Consider the following 17989-nt stretch of genomic DNA (forward strand, 5'->3'; position numbering starts at 1 on the left):
TGTCGAAGGAGTCGGAGGAGAGGTTTATGAAGAGTATTGTGGATGGGTGAAGGGGGATATGGGAGTCAGTTTGGGGTGGAGTGTGAGATAGACGAGATGTCTTAGAGTTCAAGGGATGCTAAGGGAAAATGTGGAATTTGTTTTGTGGTGCGGTCGTTTTTGTTTTGTTTTGTGTATTGTACAAGAGTATACGGAAGAAAGATTGAATAGACAAGAGCTTAGTGCTTCCACTCAATGAAGTACTTGTGTTTCAGTCTTTGCTAACTCCTTGTGCATATTGAGCCGGATCTAGCTCTCGCACAGTCGCCCCATCAATGCAGAATAAGACTTTTTCAACTCTCGGCGAAACCTGTTCATTCTCTTTCCATTGTTGAAACCAGATTTGGACATACTCCTGCACATCGTTCAGGAAATATTTTGCTCTCTCGACATTGGCGGGGTAAAGTTGTTTGAAGTAGAGATGGGCGAGTTGATGAATTGCTCTCACCGGCACTTCTGATTTACTTAGGAGTCTGTTCCCGTCTCTGTAGACACTTGTATCGATATGGAACGCTAGCGTCTTGGTCTTGAAGATGAACGGACGTCCTGTTGGTTCGCCTGAAAAGGGCTGTTCCATGAAGTCGGAGAGCGTGTTGACGACAGAAGCGTCGATGTTCTCGCTACTAACGAGGTTGTTGAGTGGATTCAATGCCCGCCAGTTCAAGTACCTTGTAGCTGGCCGACAGTCCTTATCCGTGCTCTTGCAAGAACCTGCTACGGAGTCCGTATTCCACTCATGTTGTAGTGACCGCTCGTGTTCAGTGCAGCAAAGAATGAAATGGACGTCGATTCGGTCAAAGGCGCCGTCTTTTCGCACGGGCAGATTTCGCCACGTTGGCCAAATCCAATGGTCGTCAATGATTGCAACATCGAGGTCGAGGGTCTGTGGCTTCTTTGAGAGGTAGGTGTGCGTCTCCAAGTAAAGCTTCCGACTCGTGAGTAATAGATTCAGTGCAGGGTGTCGTCCGTCGAGTTTCAGCTTAGGGACGCAATATATGTTTCTAGGGAATAGGCCTGTGTCGTCTACTGGCCGGTAGCGTTTGCTCTCCTCCGGCCAGTGGATAGAAGTAACCACGAGGTCAATAATCTCAAAGAGAAGTTCACTTGGTAGATCTGATAGTCTCGCCATAGCTGTGTGGAAAACGTCATGACGCTGTTCGATGAAGGACGTTCGCCTGTTGTGGGCTGCGCCCTAGTAGTAGTATGATGTAATCACCCCACTAGCCTCTTGCCTAGTCTACATACACCAACTGCTGTTGTTACTTTTCTCATGAGAGTATAATCGGCCCTGCTATGACTTCGCCTCTTGCGCTGCAAGCATTTGAGACACGCTCGATCCATAATTGTGGCGCATGCCCCCGTTTCGGTTAGCGTAGATGACTCATTATATCTCACTGATGCACGAGCGCCAGGTACAGCTACAGTCATACTTATTGCCTATTGTGGACATCTCGTTTATGCTCTAAGTGGATTCGCATGAGTGGACATGTATTCTGGTACAACATAAGTATCATTCTATGCTCGTTGGCATTTAACATCGCCACCACTTTCTCGTTTCACGTTTACACGATACCCATCCGCTATTTCTTTCTATTTAGCATTACTTTTCACCAAAATTGTGGCGTTTTGAACAATGGCGTCTGCGGAGGAATCTACAGCACCCGCACGTATTTCAACAGCATCGTATGATACAGCTCTTTGCATTTTACCACCCAGGTCACAATGCGGCTATGTGGATCAGTTGCGAGAGCTCTACGACAAGGCTTTTGGAAGATGGCCAGCACACGTCAATCTCGTATACCCATTCGTAGCACCTGAGCAGCTTCCATGGGCACAGAAACAAATCCAAGACTATCTTGCAACGCACCTGGATCAAAACAACCCAATTAATGTGGAACTAGCCCAAGCCGGGTATTTTACTCAAAAGAACAGGTGCACAATCTTCCTTAGCGAAGACAGTGCCAGGCACGACAATGGCGATGTAAATGCGACGCTCGAATCACTACGGAAATTAGTGCTGGAAGCTATAGGACAACAGCCTCCTCGATCTACCTTACATCTCACTCTTGGCCAATCTGAGGACAACACAGTTTTCGCACGGGAATATCTCTTGGACAAAGCAAAACTCATACCGCACCTACGATTTAGCGTTGGATCACTTGCTATCTTAGTACGTGAACGAACGAGTGGTTCTGATTCGACAGATTGCATGCGCCTTTTCGCTACCATCGACATTTGCTCCTCTGATGCCGTCCCAAGACCCGACAGCCCTAATTACTGGATACGAAGCCTTCCTTCGAATGTAACCGCACTCCAGTCTGAGGACACTCGAGATGAAATAGTCCAGCAGGAGCCCAGCCAAGGAGTGCAGCCAGGGTCGACGTACTACTTCGATGAAGATGAATACAAATGGTCAATTTACACTGCTGAGGAGCGCGAAAAAGTCGAAGCGGAGACAATCACAGTCGCGAGCTATAATGTATTAATCGATAGCGAGTACCCTCCCACACATGATCGCGATTCTTTGCTCGTCGTTAACATCCTCTCGGACCCCGCAATGGCGGATATTCTGGTGCTACAAGAGATGTCGGACGACTTCCTATCCTATATGCTGGGCGACAGCGAGATTCAGCGAAGATACCCGTTCGTTTCCCATGGACCACCCGAACAACCCGACATTGGGCCACTACCCAGTTTGCGAAACATTGTTGTTCTGAGCCGTTATCCATTTTCTTGGAAGTCAGTACCATTCTATCGAAAGCACAAGGGCGCCATTGTTGCACAGTTTCGAGGGCTGGCCACATCTGGTTCGTCAGGCTCGGAGGGTCTGGTAGTCGCCAGTGTCCACTTGACCGCTGGCCTTACTGATGGCTCGACTGCAACTAAACGAGCTCAGATGAAAACCCTCATCAGCCATCTAGAGCAACACTATGAGAATGAGCCATGGATCATTGCCGGCGACTTTAATATTGTCACCTCAAGTTACACCATTGAAACTGCTTGCAAGAACAAGGCCATCACCGAAGAAACCGCGAACACACTCTCTTCTATAGAGACCTCAATTAGCGATGCTGGTTTGTTCGACGCCTGGGCCGTTGCCAGAATTGAAGGAACGGACCAGACAAGCATTGCCGATATGGGAGATCTATACGAAGGCGAAGAATCCGCGACGTTTGATCCACAAAACAACAGACTTGCTGCGGGAACTACCACGACTTCGCACGATCGCCCACAGCGCTACGACAGGATACTGGTCCGCCCAAAAAATACTCTTCATGTGACTCGGTTCAATCAATTTGGTCAGCCTGAGACTATCAATGGTGTACAGATAGTCGCTAGTGATCACTACGGAGTAAGAGCAAGACTAAAGGTCGGACATGGTGGAACGATGGATAGTACAAGGGATACTGATTCCGTCAATCAACCCTCAGTCCAATTGAAGCGCGCGATCGCGACCTTGGCGGAGTCTTCTGATATGTCTTCAGCACTTGAAACCCATGGTATGATTCCCAACGAGGAGCAAACGGCACAGCGACAAGAAGCATTTGCGCTTCTCCAACGAATAGTCTTGGACACAAATAACGATACGGAGACTGGGCAATCTGGTATCCCGCTAGTCATAGTACCAGTCGGCTCGTATGCTTTGGGTGTTTGGACATCCGGTTCAGACATTGACTGTCTTTGCATTGGTTCCATCAGCTCGAAGACATTCTTCAAACTTGCTCGACAACGTCTCGTCAAGGCTGGAAACCCTCAAGTGCGCATCTTGAGAAAGGTTGAAGCTACTACTGGTACTATGCTTGAACTTTCTGTCAATGGCATATTGATGGACTTGCAGTATTGCCCTGCAGCGCAAGTGGTCGAAAGGTGAGTGCCTATATCTGATTACTCCTAATAACAGTACTGACATGTTTCCTATAGATGGTCCGAATTTGCAGAAATCCCAGCATCCGACCCCATTTTCAACCTCTCGATGCTCTCGCTTCGCAAGTTGAAACCGTACCGCGACCTACTATACCTCCAGCGCACAATTCCATCGCGATCAATATTCCGCCAGGCTTACCGATTGATCAAGCTGTGGGCTTTGCAGCGCGGTCTCTACGCTGCAAAGTTTGGTTACCTGGGCGGAATGCACATCACCCTCATGCTCTCCTGGGTTTGCAAGAGCGTAGCACATGACGCTGGCTCAATAAGTGTTGCAGACATAGTCGTGAGCTTTTTTCAGCACTACGCAAACTTTGACTGGGCGAATGATATGGTGTATGATGCGTTCTTTCACAAGAAGAAGCCGCGATACAACCGCAGTGCAAGGGAGCCCATGGTTATCCTTAGCTTCCACTCACCCAACTCCAATTTCGCAAACAAATCTACGGTTCCGGGTTTGCAGATGTTGATCAAGGAGTTCAAGGCTGCCGATATGAGGTTAAGTGAGCCTGGTATGACCTGGCAAAAGTTCTTCAGCACACCATCGGATCTGGCCTCAGAACCTCGTCTTCCTTCTAGAGTTGTTGAGTTCCTGAACGCTTACAATGATTTTATCAAGATTGACATCCAGTTCTGGGGCCGTATGCTTGCAAAAGGCAAGAGTTTGGTTGGTTGGGTTGAGTCACGTTGCATATCCATCGTCGTTGGTAATTCCCCCGAGACCTGAAGTAATACGTATACACTCTAACTGACTATGCAGACATCCACAAAGCACTTCCGGGATCAGAAGTGCGGGTCTGGCCAGCTCTATTCACAGACGATACTCCCAATAATTTGACCGACAGCAACGACTTTCAGGGATGTTACCTGATTGGCCTATCGAAAGCAGCAGAAGGCAACTTGACTGGAGGTCCTGAAGATAAACAAGAGGCCAAGAGAGCATTAGAAAAAGTGCTTGATCGCTTCCTCACCCAGCTCCGAAGTGATGAGAAGAATTACGACTCAAATACCTCCTGGATTGATGCGTCGCTAGTCAAGAGGCGTGATGTCAAGGCTCTACAGCTAGATGAACGAGAATGGGGACACTACGTCATGAATATGGACTCTGATTCAGAAGACGAACAAGAGCTCGAAGAAGAACTCGAGGAGGCTGGTGAAGCCAAGCCGCAGCGTGCAATCCCACAACGCCCGAAGCCCACCGCGACGCCCTTATCGAGTTCAAAACTTCGTCCCGCCTCCGATGTTCTGAATCGATTACGCTGGGACCCAAGTCTTGATCCCAGTGACTACATTATCGGATATGAAGACCGGTTTCTTGGTGCGAAGGAGACAGGACTTGAGAGGTGGAAGACGGAGCAGACGGACGAAGAGTTTATTCCTCAGCATAGGATACTTTATTTCAAGAAGAGGGGTGAAGATGGTGGAGCGGAGGTTGTGTGGGAGAGAGCGACGAGGATTGATAAGATTTTTGGGAGTGGACTGGGGACTGGAAAGTGATTATGCGCTAGATTTGATAAATGGTGAATGAAGTTTCCGCCAGAAGCGTCAGTGACTGGTGGTTACCATCATCTTGAATAGCCGCGATTTTTGACTCAGAGCTGAGCATCGATAGAGAATTACACAACTACCCAATCTTTGCTATTCGCGTATTAGAATATGGAGCCAAAACCCAAAGCCAACATTTCTGAGCGCACATGAAGTCACGAACGTTATACACAATTCGCGTAGCTGAATCTCAGGTGGAACAACGTCAATCTGCACATCCCAAAAAAAACCCCAAAACAACCAAGACTCTTGAACACAACTCCAGACGAGCCTCAGGCACCTCACGCTTCATTACGTAAACCCCGGAACCCACGGATGACATTTGGAAATCCGGGGAAGCCCCCATACAAACTCACGACATTGATTGGACGAGCACTACGCCACCAAGTTTACGCCCCATGAATCTCATCACCAGCAAACCAACCCAAGTCTTTTCACAAAAGCATACTAGTGAATCCCAGTTTTCCCCCCAAAAGCGTTCGCAAGCAGCCTCCCCAACTACCACCATCCCCACACCCTCTTCAATCTCCATCTAGCCCCCTAGCGCCCCAAAAGCAGCAAAGCGCCGCCCCATAAGGCGATTGGCAACGGAGAATTTTAAACAATAATAGCTAGTAACTAAACCAACCAGTCCAACCCCGTTCCCCACGCCCATCCACACCCCCGCTTTCCTTCCTCTCGCTCTCCACTCTGCCTTCCCCATTCAGCTCACCCGCACACGACCAAGTACTTGCATCCCTAAGCATAGTACATCAAGGGAAAATAGATAAGAGCCTCCATATCCCCCCCCTGTTTATTTTAATCTCCAGCCCCGTTGCCGTAACCGCCAGATAAAGTGTACAAACGGCACGTTGCACGTTGATGATGTTGGGAACGGCAGATAGAAATGTCATCATTTGTTTGGGGAGAACGGGTATTGGACAAGGGTGACATGGACGTGCCGGTAATACTCTGCGTTGTATTTTATTTCAGCCTGGTGCTGGGAGGGATTGATTGGAAGGGAGAGAAGGGCAAAAAGTGGGGGAGGGTGGTGTTCGGGCCGAAAGCGGGTTGGCGACGAGGTGTGTTTCGCCGGGGTTTCGGGGGCCGCGGTTGGAACGTGGGGAGGAGGGAGAGAAGGTGGAGGGTGGGAATGTGGTGGAATGGGAAGAGGGAGCGAGTGTAGATGAGATGGTTTAGTGTTTGTTGAAAGTTGGATTTGCTATACATGTATTGTGTAGGTGTTGTGGGATGATGTTGACAGCGGTGGCTGATGGAGCATAAAGTGGACTATATCATGATTTAAGGGTCAAAGAGAGAGAAAGAGGTGGAGGAAACAAGTGTTCTATTACGAACACGTGTAGATATCCGTCTAACTTATAGCAACAGTAGCCATATGCCATACATAACCATCGAACAAGAAAAGAAAAAAACGCCCAAATTTGGCACCTCCAGCTCTAATACTTTCAAAAGCCCCAAAACAGAGGGAGGCGGGAGTTCAAACCATAAATCTATACATTCCAAAGTACATTCCTCTGATCCCTCGCATTGACCCAAACATATTCTGTACACCTAGGATTTGACTTGGTCTTGCCGAGCGTAACGGCAAAAAGATTGATTTCCATCCACACGGGGCGCATGCCCATGCGCTCGAGACGCTCCCACCAGCTGCGGAAGCGGCCGAAATCGACGCTGCCACCACCGACCTGGTTGTTGGTGGAAACACCATCTCCCAAGTGCAATTCAATCATGACCTGGCCAATTGGCAGCACCGACTTTCCAGATGCGGATTGCACATTGTCGAAAGCGTCCATCATGGTATCTAGCGCATCGTACTCACTACCCTCGACATCGATTTTCAAAATGTCAATGTAGGTGTGGTTGTTCTGCTTCATGAGGGAGGGGAGAGTCCAGAATGGGGGACTAGCATCATGCGCGTCTTCCTTTCCGAGTCCGACCTTCTTGAAAAAAGTGCGGTGACGGTGTTTCGGTGCAATCTGCGGGCCCCAGGCGTCGACGGAGAAGTCGTAGCCCCAGATGCGGGCGCTGGGCACGCGCTCGAGCATTTCTGCTTCGAATGAGGATTCGCCGTTGATGCCGAAACTGTACATTACGAGGCCGTCTTGGGCGTTGGAGAGGGACGACTCTTCAGATGCGGAGGCTTTGACTGCGGGAAGTCCTTCGTAGACGCTCATGCCGCAGACCCATTTTCCGCCGTCGCCCATGCGGCCTACGCGCTGGATGTCGTGGGGGCAGGTCCAGGTTGGGGGGAAAAAGTCCCAGATGGTGAATGGGTATTTCAAAAAGTCCATTGGGAAGAAGGGGATCCTTGGGTTATCCGGGTGGGATTTTGCCATTTGCTCTCGCTGGTCGAGACTTGCTTTCCACGATTTCTCGGAGAGAGCGGATCGGTCTTTTATCCATGCTCGGAGTAGTGAGGAGGATTGCGATGAGCCTGTTGATGGCAGGACAGGCAGGTAAGGAAGGAGAGCCGTGCCAGCGGATTCTTCGTTGTGGAAAATAAGAATGAGGAAGACGACGACGAATATTCCCGCAAATATACGTGCTAGAGTCAATGTTAGAAGGAGGGGGGACTTGGGAAAAGCATCGCAAAGCAACATGTAACATACCTCCGAAAGACCTAAACATTGTGGCGGTTGTACAAAAAAAAAAGAACGATGTCCAAATATCTAGATGAGAGAGATAAAGAACAATCGTGATATGTACATAAACCTCCGAGTTGAATCGGTGGAGGTTTCTATTCGCGTCAAGCGTCGGTGAGGTAGTGACGGGAAAGAGCGAAGAAGGGTGAGGAAGTGTAAGTATGTAAATGTAGGTGAAAAGAAAGAAAACAAAAAAAGACAAAGAGATGATGAAGGAAAGAGAGACAAAAAAAGGGAAGGTTAGAGCCAAAAATGGCCCGAGAGCCCGCCTCGCATGCAGATGTTATCATGGTCAAACAAGGGCCCTCCTCTCAATCTGTCTGGATTCCCTGACATGGGATCGCCGTGTATGGGACACGTGCCAAGCATTGCCGCCGAAACACCCAACAGCGGGACCCAAAGCTGGCAACGAGTGTTACGCGTACATTGGACTCGCCAAGCACTGACCTTCAATATCAAAAAAAAAGATAATTGGTCAGCCTGTCCCCTTTGGATCCCCCGGTTTTCTTATTAGTCGGACGATGGACACATGTGCTGGTGATGGAGCGAGACGACAGCATTAGGCGCGCCCCTGCTGACCATGACTGACCATCCATGACATACGAGCTGACTGCGGAGTAACAGCTACATGCGGCTACACCTGCACCATTGGATCCTGGGGCACCGACGTTGGCTTCGCGCGCAAACTAATGTGACGGCGGCTCGACTAGCCGCGGGAGACGTTTTGCGATTGTGATGGTGGTAGGCAAGTCGTGTACCAAGGGTGGGTCTCTTAGCCATCAGCCGCCACCAGCGTCGTTTCACCCTTAGCTGGGGGGCCGCAAAGAGGCCCTGTTGCACAGACCTCAAGATTGCGCATACAAGTCTGGTTCCAAGTCGTGTAGGGTACGCAATGTGAGAGCTGACAATGATATCATATGATCTACCTGTCTATCTTCATGTGCATACGTACTCAACCGATTGCGATGACCAAAGAAAAACAAAACAAGTGGGGATTCTACATGGCCATGTGCATATACGGTGCTATTTACAGAAAGCAACCATACTTAGTAATAACAACAACAAAATAGTCTTTGCATAGCCTCGGCGCTATACTATAGAGCTGACATATTACCAAAGTTCTAATGATCCAGAGTATGTGCGCCATCCCCTATGAGCGCATTGTGCACATCTGATGTCTAGAGTTTCACGAGCATAACGAAAAAAAATAAAATCAGGCCAGCGTCTTGTGGACAAAGACGGCAGCCACAATAAGGAGCACACTGCATGTAGTGAATACTGTGTCGCGATGCGCTTCACCTATATGCATGCATTAGCTTGTGTTGATCTTGGACGACTGTGAGGACATTGCATACCTTCCTTGGTGGTGCTGAGCGCTAGCACGACAAAGACGTTGAGCGGAATGCGAAGAATACCGTAGATGCTGGCTCGTGAACCATCTTCAATAAGCTTGCTCTTGAGCGAGCCCATGGCCGGGTAGTAGATTCCGCAGCAGAGCTCAAAAATGCAGAAGCACCAAAGTGTGAGGCGTTCGTCGCGGAAGTGCCCGGGGATAAAGAAACAGACAGAAGAAACGGCGAGAATGCCAATGAGCATCTTCTGCGCGGGTACTGGGTTCGCCGATGTGGAGACATGTTTGTGAAGGAGAGAGCCGAGCATCATGGAGCACATGAGGATAGCGAAAATGAGACCGAAAGGCAGTTCTGCTTCATGTCAGGCACATATATTCAGAGATAGTGGCGTTGGAAAGTTGCTTACCGTCTGTCGAGCCGGATAGTTGGTGGCTGAGCTTCAATGCAGGGAATTTGAAAAAGATGAATAGGAAAAGTGATCCTTCAAAGAAACCCGATACCAGCGCAAGAATCATAATGTTGCGATCACGTAGAATTGTGCGTAGAGCAGAGGTGGAGGAAGGCGCCGGCGCCGCCTCTTCTTGCTGAAGAAGACCTTCGGTCTCAGACGCCCTTCGGCTGCTGGATCCATAGTTCTCACCCCAGTACGACGAGATGGCCAGGAAGGACAGGGCCAAGCATGCAATGGAAGCCATGAAGGGTGTCTTGGCCGTTCCCGTTTTGGTGACTGCCCATTCAGCGAAGATGCCAGAGGCAATGGCAACCAGAGTGTTTGAAGTGGTCATTGTGCTGAAGATGGCGCTCAAGTGAGGCTCACCATCTTGCAGCATAAGTTGGTTGAACTCGGCGACGAGCCAGCTCTCGAAGACGCTCCAGAGGATCGTTCCGCAGAGACCGCCGAGTATACGACCGAAGAATAGAACGTAGATGTTGTTGGTAAGGAGCGTAGCACACGAGAGGGAGTAGATGGCGCAGTATCCAAGACAGGCCGTCTTTCGGCCATAACGGTCTGCGAGTCCGCCTACAAAAGATGCGGAGATGCCGGCAGAGATGAAGCCTGTGAGGAAGAGGAAGGCGACTGTTTCTTCGGGGAGTCCCTTCTCATCTGCAAAGACGTGTGAGTACGCAAGGGGTATGAGTTATTCATTCACATGCATGTACCTTTGTAGATAGGATAGATGTAGGGTCCCTGGAGCCAATCTGCAGCGTTAACGAGCAAATAGATTGGGAAGAAACGCTTCTTCAGCTTGCTCAAGCCGTCCATATCAGGCTCGTGGGATTCCAGTCCATCTTTCTTGTCCGAGACGGCCACCTCGGTGGTTGCTTTGCGGGAGCGGTGGGTTTGGTAGAATGCAAAGAGATTCAGCAATACGGAACCCGCAAAGGTAGCTCGGTAGAGGTCCATGTTGAATGTGGACTTGCAATGTTGAAAAGAGCGGAAATGAATTGGTGAGACGATAAACAAGGTATGTACAGTGAATGGCCAGCAAACACAGAAGGGAAGCAGGACAGAAGACGAGTGGATGAGGTTAGATGGCGCTAATTGCTAACTAGAAGCCTATGGGCAGAAAGGGTTAGCCTCGATGGCTCGGAGGAGCAGCTGGAGCAATACACTTGACACGGGATGCGAGTCTGATGTTAAGTGCCGCCTCACAAGCCGTTTGGCGCGCCAGGATGAGCCCTGATTGAGATCAGCCAAGGTGGACTGTGCCATAAATGGAGCTGGGCAGGCTGGTGTGCTTCAAGTCGACATGCGGGCTGACGGTAGGCTTGGCCGGATTGCGCGTCAAAAAGTGGGCGGCGCGCCTGCACGTTTCCAAAGTGTGGGACACACGCTACGCTTCGGATGGCGAGTGGCTCCGGGGCCGTGCGCGCCTTCTTTGTACGCGGGGTGCGGCCCCTTGTAAGGCCCCGCCGGCTTGGTGCCTGTTTCGAATCTGGAAGCCTGAGGAATTAATAGCTTTGGTCTCCATATAGCAGACCATTGTGCGAATACTGAGCCGGTTGCCATGGTCTGCCTGAGCAGATTGTGAGGTAGTGGATACAAGCCATCTCCATGCTCAGTGTAGACGTCGGTTCAGATCAAGGAGCCAGTCCGGCTGCACCGACGACGGGCTGGTCGACATGATGAAGCGAGAATCCAACAACATGCGAGTTACCAGTAGTGTCATGCGAGTAATCGACATTGCAGCAATGAAGATGACGTCCGTGATGCCAGAGACATAAGTAAAGATTTGATGCCGTTTGCTGGATTCCAAGGTATAGCCATGTCAAGACACCCATATGTGTATGGGTTGCTCACATGTCATCTGTATTCCGTTTCGCTGTTGTGGTTTCGCATCGCTGATTCGGAGTACGGCATAGACATGTATCAGAGTTCAAATCGCAGCAATGGCTGGCATGTCGGGATGATGTGTTTTCTGGTCGTCTACTGCAGTCATGGTGTTGAGAAATCATTCCTTCCATGGGAAACAAATCCACACCAGACACGCCAAGCCATGACGTAACAGCTGCACTAGCGGCACCTGTCATGCCCTGTCCTTCTATACCACACAAGTCAACGCCGTTTACCTTTGAAACCATTGACTGCCAAAATCGGTGTCGTCTTTCAGATACTCGCGTCGGCATCTGCTATAACATCATAATAGTAAGCACGCAAATGGCTTCATTGGTACCGAGAGTACCATTTCTCTCCGGCCTACCATTTTAACCTCTCATGTCCTTTCCTTTTCTCCCAATTTATCGAGCTATCATATTTCACGCAACCCCTGGTGACGGGATCAGCACTAAGGTAAGACAGAGTTCGTTTGGAATGACAAGGCATCGGCTACCGGTAGGCTAAGCAATCAGTCGTCATCAAGATTAGTAGCTTCTACATCAGTGTATACGGCTCACATAAGCACTCAAAACTGACAAAAAAACTGACTCAAGCCTTGGTTACCTGAACAGCTCTGATTGGATAGTGTATTTACATAGTAATGTTTGCTTAACCACTGCCCATGAATATGTATGTAGTCATTGCACGAGCATATCCTAACCCGGGCAACCTCCAGTACTATCCATATCGGTACATAGGAGCATCGCACCAAGGCGACCAAATCTCTCTAATCACAAAAAATACTCGCATGTTCTCGCATATTCAACCCATACAATTCCTCCCCTTGTCCATCGGAGATTCCGCATCACAGACGATCCCCGTTCTTACCCCGGCGCGCCGTCGTTCTAACCTCCCGATGCAGCGGACGGAACTTTGTTGCTCAGCATGCATGAGTTCTGCTCTATCTCAGCGATCTTCTTCAGACATTTCTGGCATGCCAAAGCCTCGCATCCAGGGCACCTGCTGCAGCCGACGCGGGCTTCCATGCAGAACACACAGTGATCAGCACCACCGGGCTGCACTCTCCATGTCGCACTTTTATATTTGCAAGGACGAAGCACACACTCGTGCGACATTCTGACAAAAAGACCGTGTTGTAGCCCGCCTTGACCAGGGCTTGGGGGCCTACTCTCATCGGCACTGTAAGAAAATTTAGTAAAAGCGTTCAACAAAGTCACTTCGCGTTCAATCCACTTACGGAGGGTCGCACTCGGGATGCCGGGCATAGTACTCGGCTGACACCTGTTGCCATTTCTGGTACGCGGCGCTATTCAGGTACTTCCATCCAGGATCACCAGGCTTCTTGTAGGGCTTCTTCGGCGGAGGACTGGCTCTACGAGCTCTCTCTCGCATTTCAGCTTCATACTGATAGGTACGAGTGTTACCAAAAGGTTGTTCGTCAGCACCCGGAGCGGGAGGGTCAATCTGGAGCTTCTTACGCCAGTAGGTCCTATCATACTCCTTGCGGAACTCAGTATCAGTCAGTCTGTTATAGGCTTCGCGTGAAGCACGAAAGAGAATTGAATCGCCAATTCCAGACCCGTCGGAATGATGCTTGATAGCCAAGGCATGAAAGGCAGATCTGATCGCCTCGGCTGAGGCACCGAGCTGCAGTCCTAGGGTAGCATAGTAGTCCTGGAATCCCCTTGGCTCCATCTTTGTAAGCTTCTCCTATTTGTTGGTTGTGCAACTAAAGTGAGGAAGAGACTTTATAGATTGGGGAGATAGAGACAGAAAAGTGGAGCACCTGGTGGAAGATGGCCATTTAGGTAAGACATTTGTCCATTATGAGTGAACGCCTGCCTAGGCAGAAACAGTCATCACGATACCTTTTGACAGATACGTCATCTCATTCTTCAATGAATATGTCGGAAATACAGGGCTAGATACGGCAGTGCCGGGTTTCATACGAATCCGCTTACGCACTGCGCGCAGTTGATATATTTCCAATCAAACAAGAGCAAAGTGAATCGGAGAAGGTGAAATGGGCTTACGGAATAAGAACTAGGCGTCATGTGTGCAAAAGGTCGCAGGCAAGTCAAGGCTAGGATGGTGTCATTAGTGAGTGATGCTGCCTGAAGAGATTGATCAAACTTTCACTACACCATCTCAATGAGCTTGCGATTTCTACTCTTTAATAGGCACATTTTATAAATTATAGGTGTGTAAGCAGCGATAACCAGGAACCTACACTTCATTTTGTATCTAGGTGTCTTCTTTGGTTCCTTTCGTTTTCACGAAAAGTAAATCTAGGCTTTATCGTTTAAGACGACCCACAGCGTTTGCTGGTTATATATCTGCTATCAAGACGAATACCTTCTACAAGCAATCTGATTTGTGTAACGAAGAAGACGATCAGTCATGGCCGCGCCCCAGCCTTCGCATGGCCAAGGCACATTATATGCACAAATGCATCTTTTTTGCCTTCTATCAAAGCTGTACCCTAGATGCTTGGTAAATCTATGGTGAAACACTACGTGTCGAAAATCACTACTTTCACGTGGCTACCATTAACCACGTTTTCTTTTACGCACAAAAGAGGAGTCCGTTGTGGCACATGCCTAAGGCATCGTACCAATTACAATGATACACAACTACTACTTATCAAGAAGATGATGGTTCTGGAAAGAAAGTCGCGCATCACGAGGCGGGCCTACTCCCGATGTGGTTAGCCGGCGCGGGATTTAGCTTCAAACATTGCCTCACGATTCAAAGGGCTGCGGTGAGCCCGTGCTTTCTTTTGCTACCTTATCGGCAACCCGCCTATTACCTTCAATCGTCACCAAGACTACATAGGCATTGCCATTGACCGGGTTCTATTTCTTTCCTAGGTGCACTGTTCTTAGGGCGTTACGAGTCTGACAAACCGCAATACTTGCCCCACCCCCTTCGTATGCTGCATCCTCTATCTTGAGACCAATCAGGATTAGCCACCTTCGTCACACGCAAGTCCAATCAATTCTGGACGCGACCCGCTCAATTGCGTGCCGTCTACCGACGTCTCTGTTACCATTACAGGAGGCTGACAGCAGCCTTCCATGTCAGGCCCAACTTCCAGCCCCGATTGGAATAAAAACGGTAGTCCTACATACGGCACTTTTCCACGAGCATCAATCCACCCCGACGCTACAACCAGCAATGATGACAGCAACGAGAGTACTGCCGTTCTATCGAGCAATGGAGATGGGGAGCTCTCACCAACATCCAGACCATCTCCAAAGCGCCAACCGTCACGGCACATCGAATTCAGAAAGTACCTGAAGCGACCTCAGCAGGAGACGCAGCGCACACTGAGCGATGCATTGAGATTCGCAAAGAGCAGAGAAGAGCAAGAGACCTTGTTGCCTGAAGAAGACTATGCCGGGAGTGATGGATGTTTTAATGGCCAAGGCCAACCAACAGTTGCGCCAACGCCCGGTACAAGTTCCACCAAGAGCCATCAGACATACTTTAATATTCATCGGTGAGTGGAAGCGCTCTATAGAAATCTGAAGTCCACTTCTCACAGTTGAACAGAATAAGAAGACTCGTTCTGGCCGTAATAGAGGACCCTTACACAGTGGACCAACTCCGAGAACCACGTATGAATGTCCTCATCGTCAAACCACTTGTCGACCGTCTTTATGACGAGGACGACATATCCATTGTTTACTGTTTGCTCGTAAATCGCATGCAATTCTTGCGAGAGCAGCAGTTCCAGCAACATCACCAGACCGTCGATCTTACACGTGCCAATCTATGCGAACTGGTTGCGATGAAAATCTTGCGGCGACACGACGAAGAGTCTACGGGAAAAGCCGGCCTGTTGCTGCTGGCGCAGATCTTAGTGGCGCCATTCCAACCCTTCCAAGGAGCCCCGGAGGAGCGGTGCCCACCACGACATGCCTCCGATTACCAAGGTCAAGGCGATAATGATGGCAAGCTCACTGCTTTGGAAGTTGCCATTGTGTCTGAGAGCAAAGTGCTACTCTCAGGTTCTGCGAGCCAGAAAGTCATCGACGCAATCTATCGAGGACGCATTGTGTACACACCGACTACATTTATGGATATAATTCCAGACCACTACAAGTACAAGCCCATCTCGCTTTACGACCCAAGAAAGGCACCCGTACTGAACCAGTATCGGCTCATGGTACCAAGAACGCGCAACATGATCGAAGTCGTTCAGTTCCTCATACTATTGGCCCTGTACTGCTGGTGCATGTCGGCAAGGAAAGATCATTCCCTTACCTGGCCCGAGTTGATCTTCATGGTCTATGCTGCTGGCTGGGTGCTGGACGAGCTGACGTCATGTCTCGAACATGGATGGGAAGTCCATACCCAGGAACTGTGGGCTTTTCTAGATGTCACTTTCTCTGCCATATTCATTGTCTACATCTGGATGCGGTTCCACGGCTGGATAACAGGACAAGACGAGACTGGACGACAAGCTCTCGATGTTCTTACCGTAGCCTCGCCTATCCTCTTCCCACGAATCGCGTTCAATCTGATGCCGGATAATATGCTCTTTATCGCCCTACGAGCCATGGTCAAAGAATTCACGGCACTGAGTCTAATTGCTGTGTGGTGTTTTGGTGGTTTCCTCTTGGCGCTCAAATGGCTGAGCATCAGCAACCCCGAAGTTGGGTATGAAGAATCACCAAACTCCATTACCATTTCCAAGTGGATGTTGTGGATCTGGTTCGGTCTCGACGGTACAGGAATTGACGAAGCGCCTGGCTTTCATGAGATCCTCGGCCCTACACTCATGGTCGTCTACGCATTTCTTGGTAACACCCTGTTCCTGACTGTCTTGGTATCGATCTTGTCAAACACCTTCTCTAAGATCGCAGCCGATGCGACGGCTGAGATCCAGTTTCGCCGCGCTGTCCTGACCTTTGAAGGTGTCAAGTCAGACTCCCTTTTTGCTTATCGCCCGCCCTTTAACCTTCTCGCCTTTGTAATACTTCTTCCGTTGAAGTTCATCCTCTCACCACGCTGGTTCCATAAGATTAACATAACAGCAATTCGAACCTTGAACTTCCCTATTCTTCTTTTTATCACATATTATGAGCGCCGGTCGCTCTGGAAACCCATCCGCACACTTAACGTCAATGGTCCTGGACCTTCGAAACGCACTACCTTTGGATTTTGGCAGAGCTGGAAACAATTCAGCCCCCACGCTGATTTACAGGCTGTATTTGAGGAGGAGCCGCCCCAGGATGTGGTGACGCGGATTGAAGAGGAGGATGATCTCGAAGATGCCATCCTTGAGAATAGTTTTGCACCGACAAATGCGGTCGGCACAAGGAGCGTTAGTCCCGGCAGTGCAATGACGGGAAGGAGGAGGAGGCTGAGCAGTGTATGGCCTGGACCTAACGCATAGAGACCAGTTTTGGGCTGGGGGTATGAGCATGTGTATGAGGTTACGAGAGTGGAGCAAGATTGTGATTCGAGTGCTACCCAGGAGTTTTGGCGTGTTTTGTTCATGTATTCCAAAGTCATCAGGTCAGCTTTCTTCTAGTGCATCAATCTTGAGTTGGGTTTGGTTTTCACAAACGCATTGTTCTTTATTTCTTGCTCTCAAGTACCTGAGAGCTTCTGTTGTTACCCAATCTAGTAGATAGTGGGCATCCCCGCACTAACGCAAACAAGAGGTCTCAGAACCATCCGAGACTCATCAAGCCATCACCGTCACTCCCACCGTACCAGAACCGCAATTTCCCTACCTCAACGTGACTAATTCGAATTATTCAAGACTTCACTGATTTCTTTCTGTCTCAATTTCCTCATCCAAGATCCGCGGCCTTGGAAATCCTCCTCACGAGTTGGCGCGGCCGTGAAGGCGCTGACCGCACTTTGTTTGTCCGACGGGGAGCTCTAACGTAAGGCCCCCACGATAAGAAATCCACGATAGCAGAGCAAGAGGGCCGAACCATGACATTAGATATACATCGTAGAGCCATTCGATTCCGCAATTTTGCTTTCCAGATATTCAGCATCCGGCGGTCGACCCCGCATACCTGGAAGAACAAACCTGCTACTCTCATACGCCCATTCCACTCCATCCTCATCTACATCTCAAGGCACGAAAGAAAGAAAAAAAACAGACAAATATCTTAGACAACAAA

General features: G+C 49.4%; 6 protein-coding genes across 6 annotated transcripts; 2 read left to right on the forward strand and 4 right to left on the reverse strand.

Moving 5' to 3' along the window:
- Positions 1–250: 250 nt before the first annotated feature.
- Positions 251–1168, reverse strand: COCCADRAFT_7498 (uncharacterized protein; the record flags this gene model as incomplete). Its single annotated transcript, XM_007717036.1, has 1 exon — positions 251–1168. The coding sequence occupies one exon, from the start codon at positions 1166–1168 to the stop codon at positions 251–253; it is 918 nt and encodes a 305-aa protein (XP_007715226.1).
- Positions 1169–1672: 504 nt separating this feature from the next.
- COCCADRAFT_7499 (uncharacterized protein) lies at positions 1673–5460 on the forward strand (the record flags this gene model as incomplete). Its single annotated transcript, XM_007717037.1, has 3 exons — positions 1673–3906; positions 3961–4670; positions 4724–5460. The coding sequence occupies 3 exons, from the start codon at positions 1673–1675 to the stop codon at positions 5458–5460; spliced, it is 3681 nt and encodes a 1226-aa protein (XP_007715227.1).
- A 1538-nt stretch (positions 5461–6998) lies between these two features.
- Positions 6999–8136, reverse strand: COCCADRAFT_39320 (uncharacterized protein; the record flags this gene model as incomplete). Its single annotated transcript, XM_007717049.1, has 2 exons — positions 6999–8053; positions 8118–8136. The coding sequence occupies 2 exons, from the start codon at positions 8134–8136 to the stop codon at positions 6999–7001; spliced, it is 1074 nt and encodes a 357-aa protein (XP_007715239.1).
- Positions 8137–9363: 1227 nt separating this feature from the next.
- COCCADRAFT_39321 (uncharacterized protein) lies at positions 9364–10907 on the reverse strand (the record flags this gene model as incomplete). Its single annotated transcript, XM_007717050.1, has 4 exons — positions 9364–9449; positions 9506–9853; positions 9909–10607; positions 10664–10907. 4 exons carry the CDS (start codon positions 10905–10907, stop codon positions 9364–9366), a joined length of 1377 nt encoding a protein of 458 aa, XP_007715240.1.
- A 2166-nt stretch (positions 10908–13073) lies between these two features.
- On the reverse strand, positions 13074–13535 carry COCCADRAFT_7501 (uncharacterized protein; the record flags this gene model as incomplete). Its single annotated transcript, XM_007717038.1, has 1 exon — positions 13074–13535. One exon carries the CDS (start codon positions 13533–13535, stop codon positions 13074–13076), a length of 462 nt encoding a protein of 153 aa, XP_007715228.1.
- Positions 13536–14917: 1382 nt separating this feature from the next.
- COCCADRAFT_7502 (uncharacterized protein) lies at positions 14918–17244 on the forward strand (the record flags this gene model as incomplete). Its single annotated transcript, XM_007717039.1, has 2 exons — positions 14918–15342; positions 15396–17244. The coding sequence occupies 2 exons, from the start codon at positions 14918–14920 to the stop codon at positions 17242–17244; spliced, it is 2274 nt and encodes a 757-aa protein (XP_007715229.1).
- Positions 17245–17989: the final 745 nt, after the last annotated feature.

The sequence above is a fragment of the Bipolaris zeicola genome, assembly GCF_000523435.1.
Source record: "Bipolaris zeicola 26-R-13 unplaced genomic scaffold scaffold_163, whole genome shotgun sequence".
Classification (NCBI taxonomy): domain Eukaryota; kingdom Fungi; phylum Ascomycota; class Dothideomycetes; order Pleosporales; family Pleosporaceae; genus Bipolaris; species Bipolaris zeicola.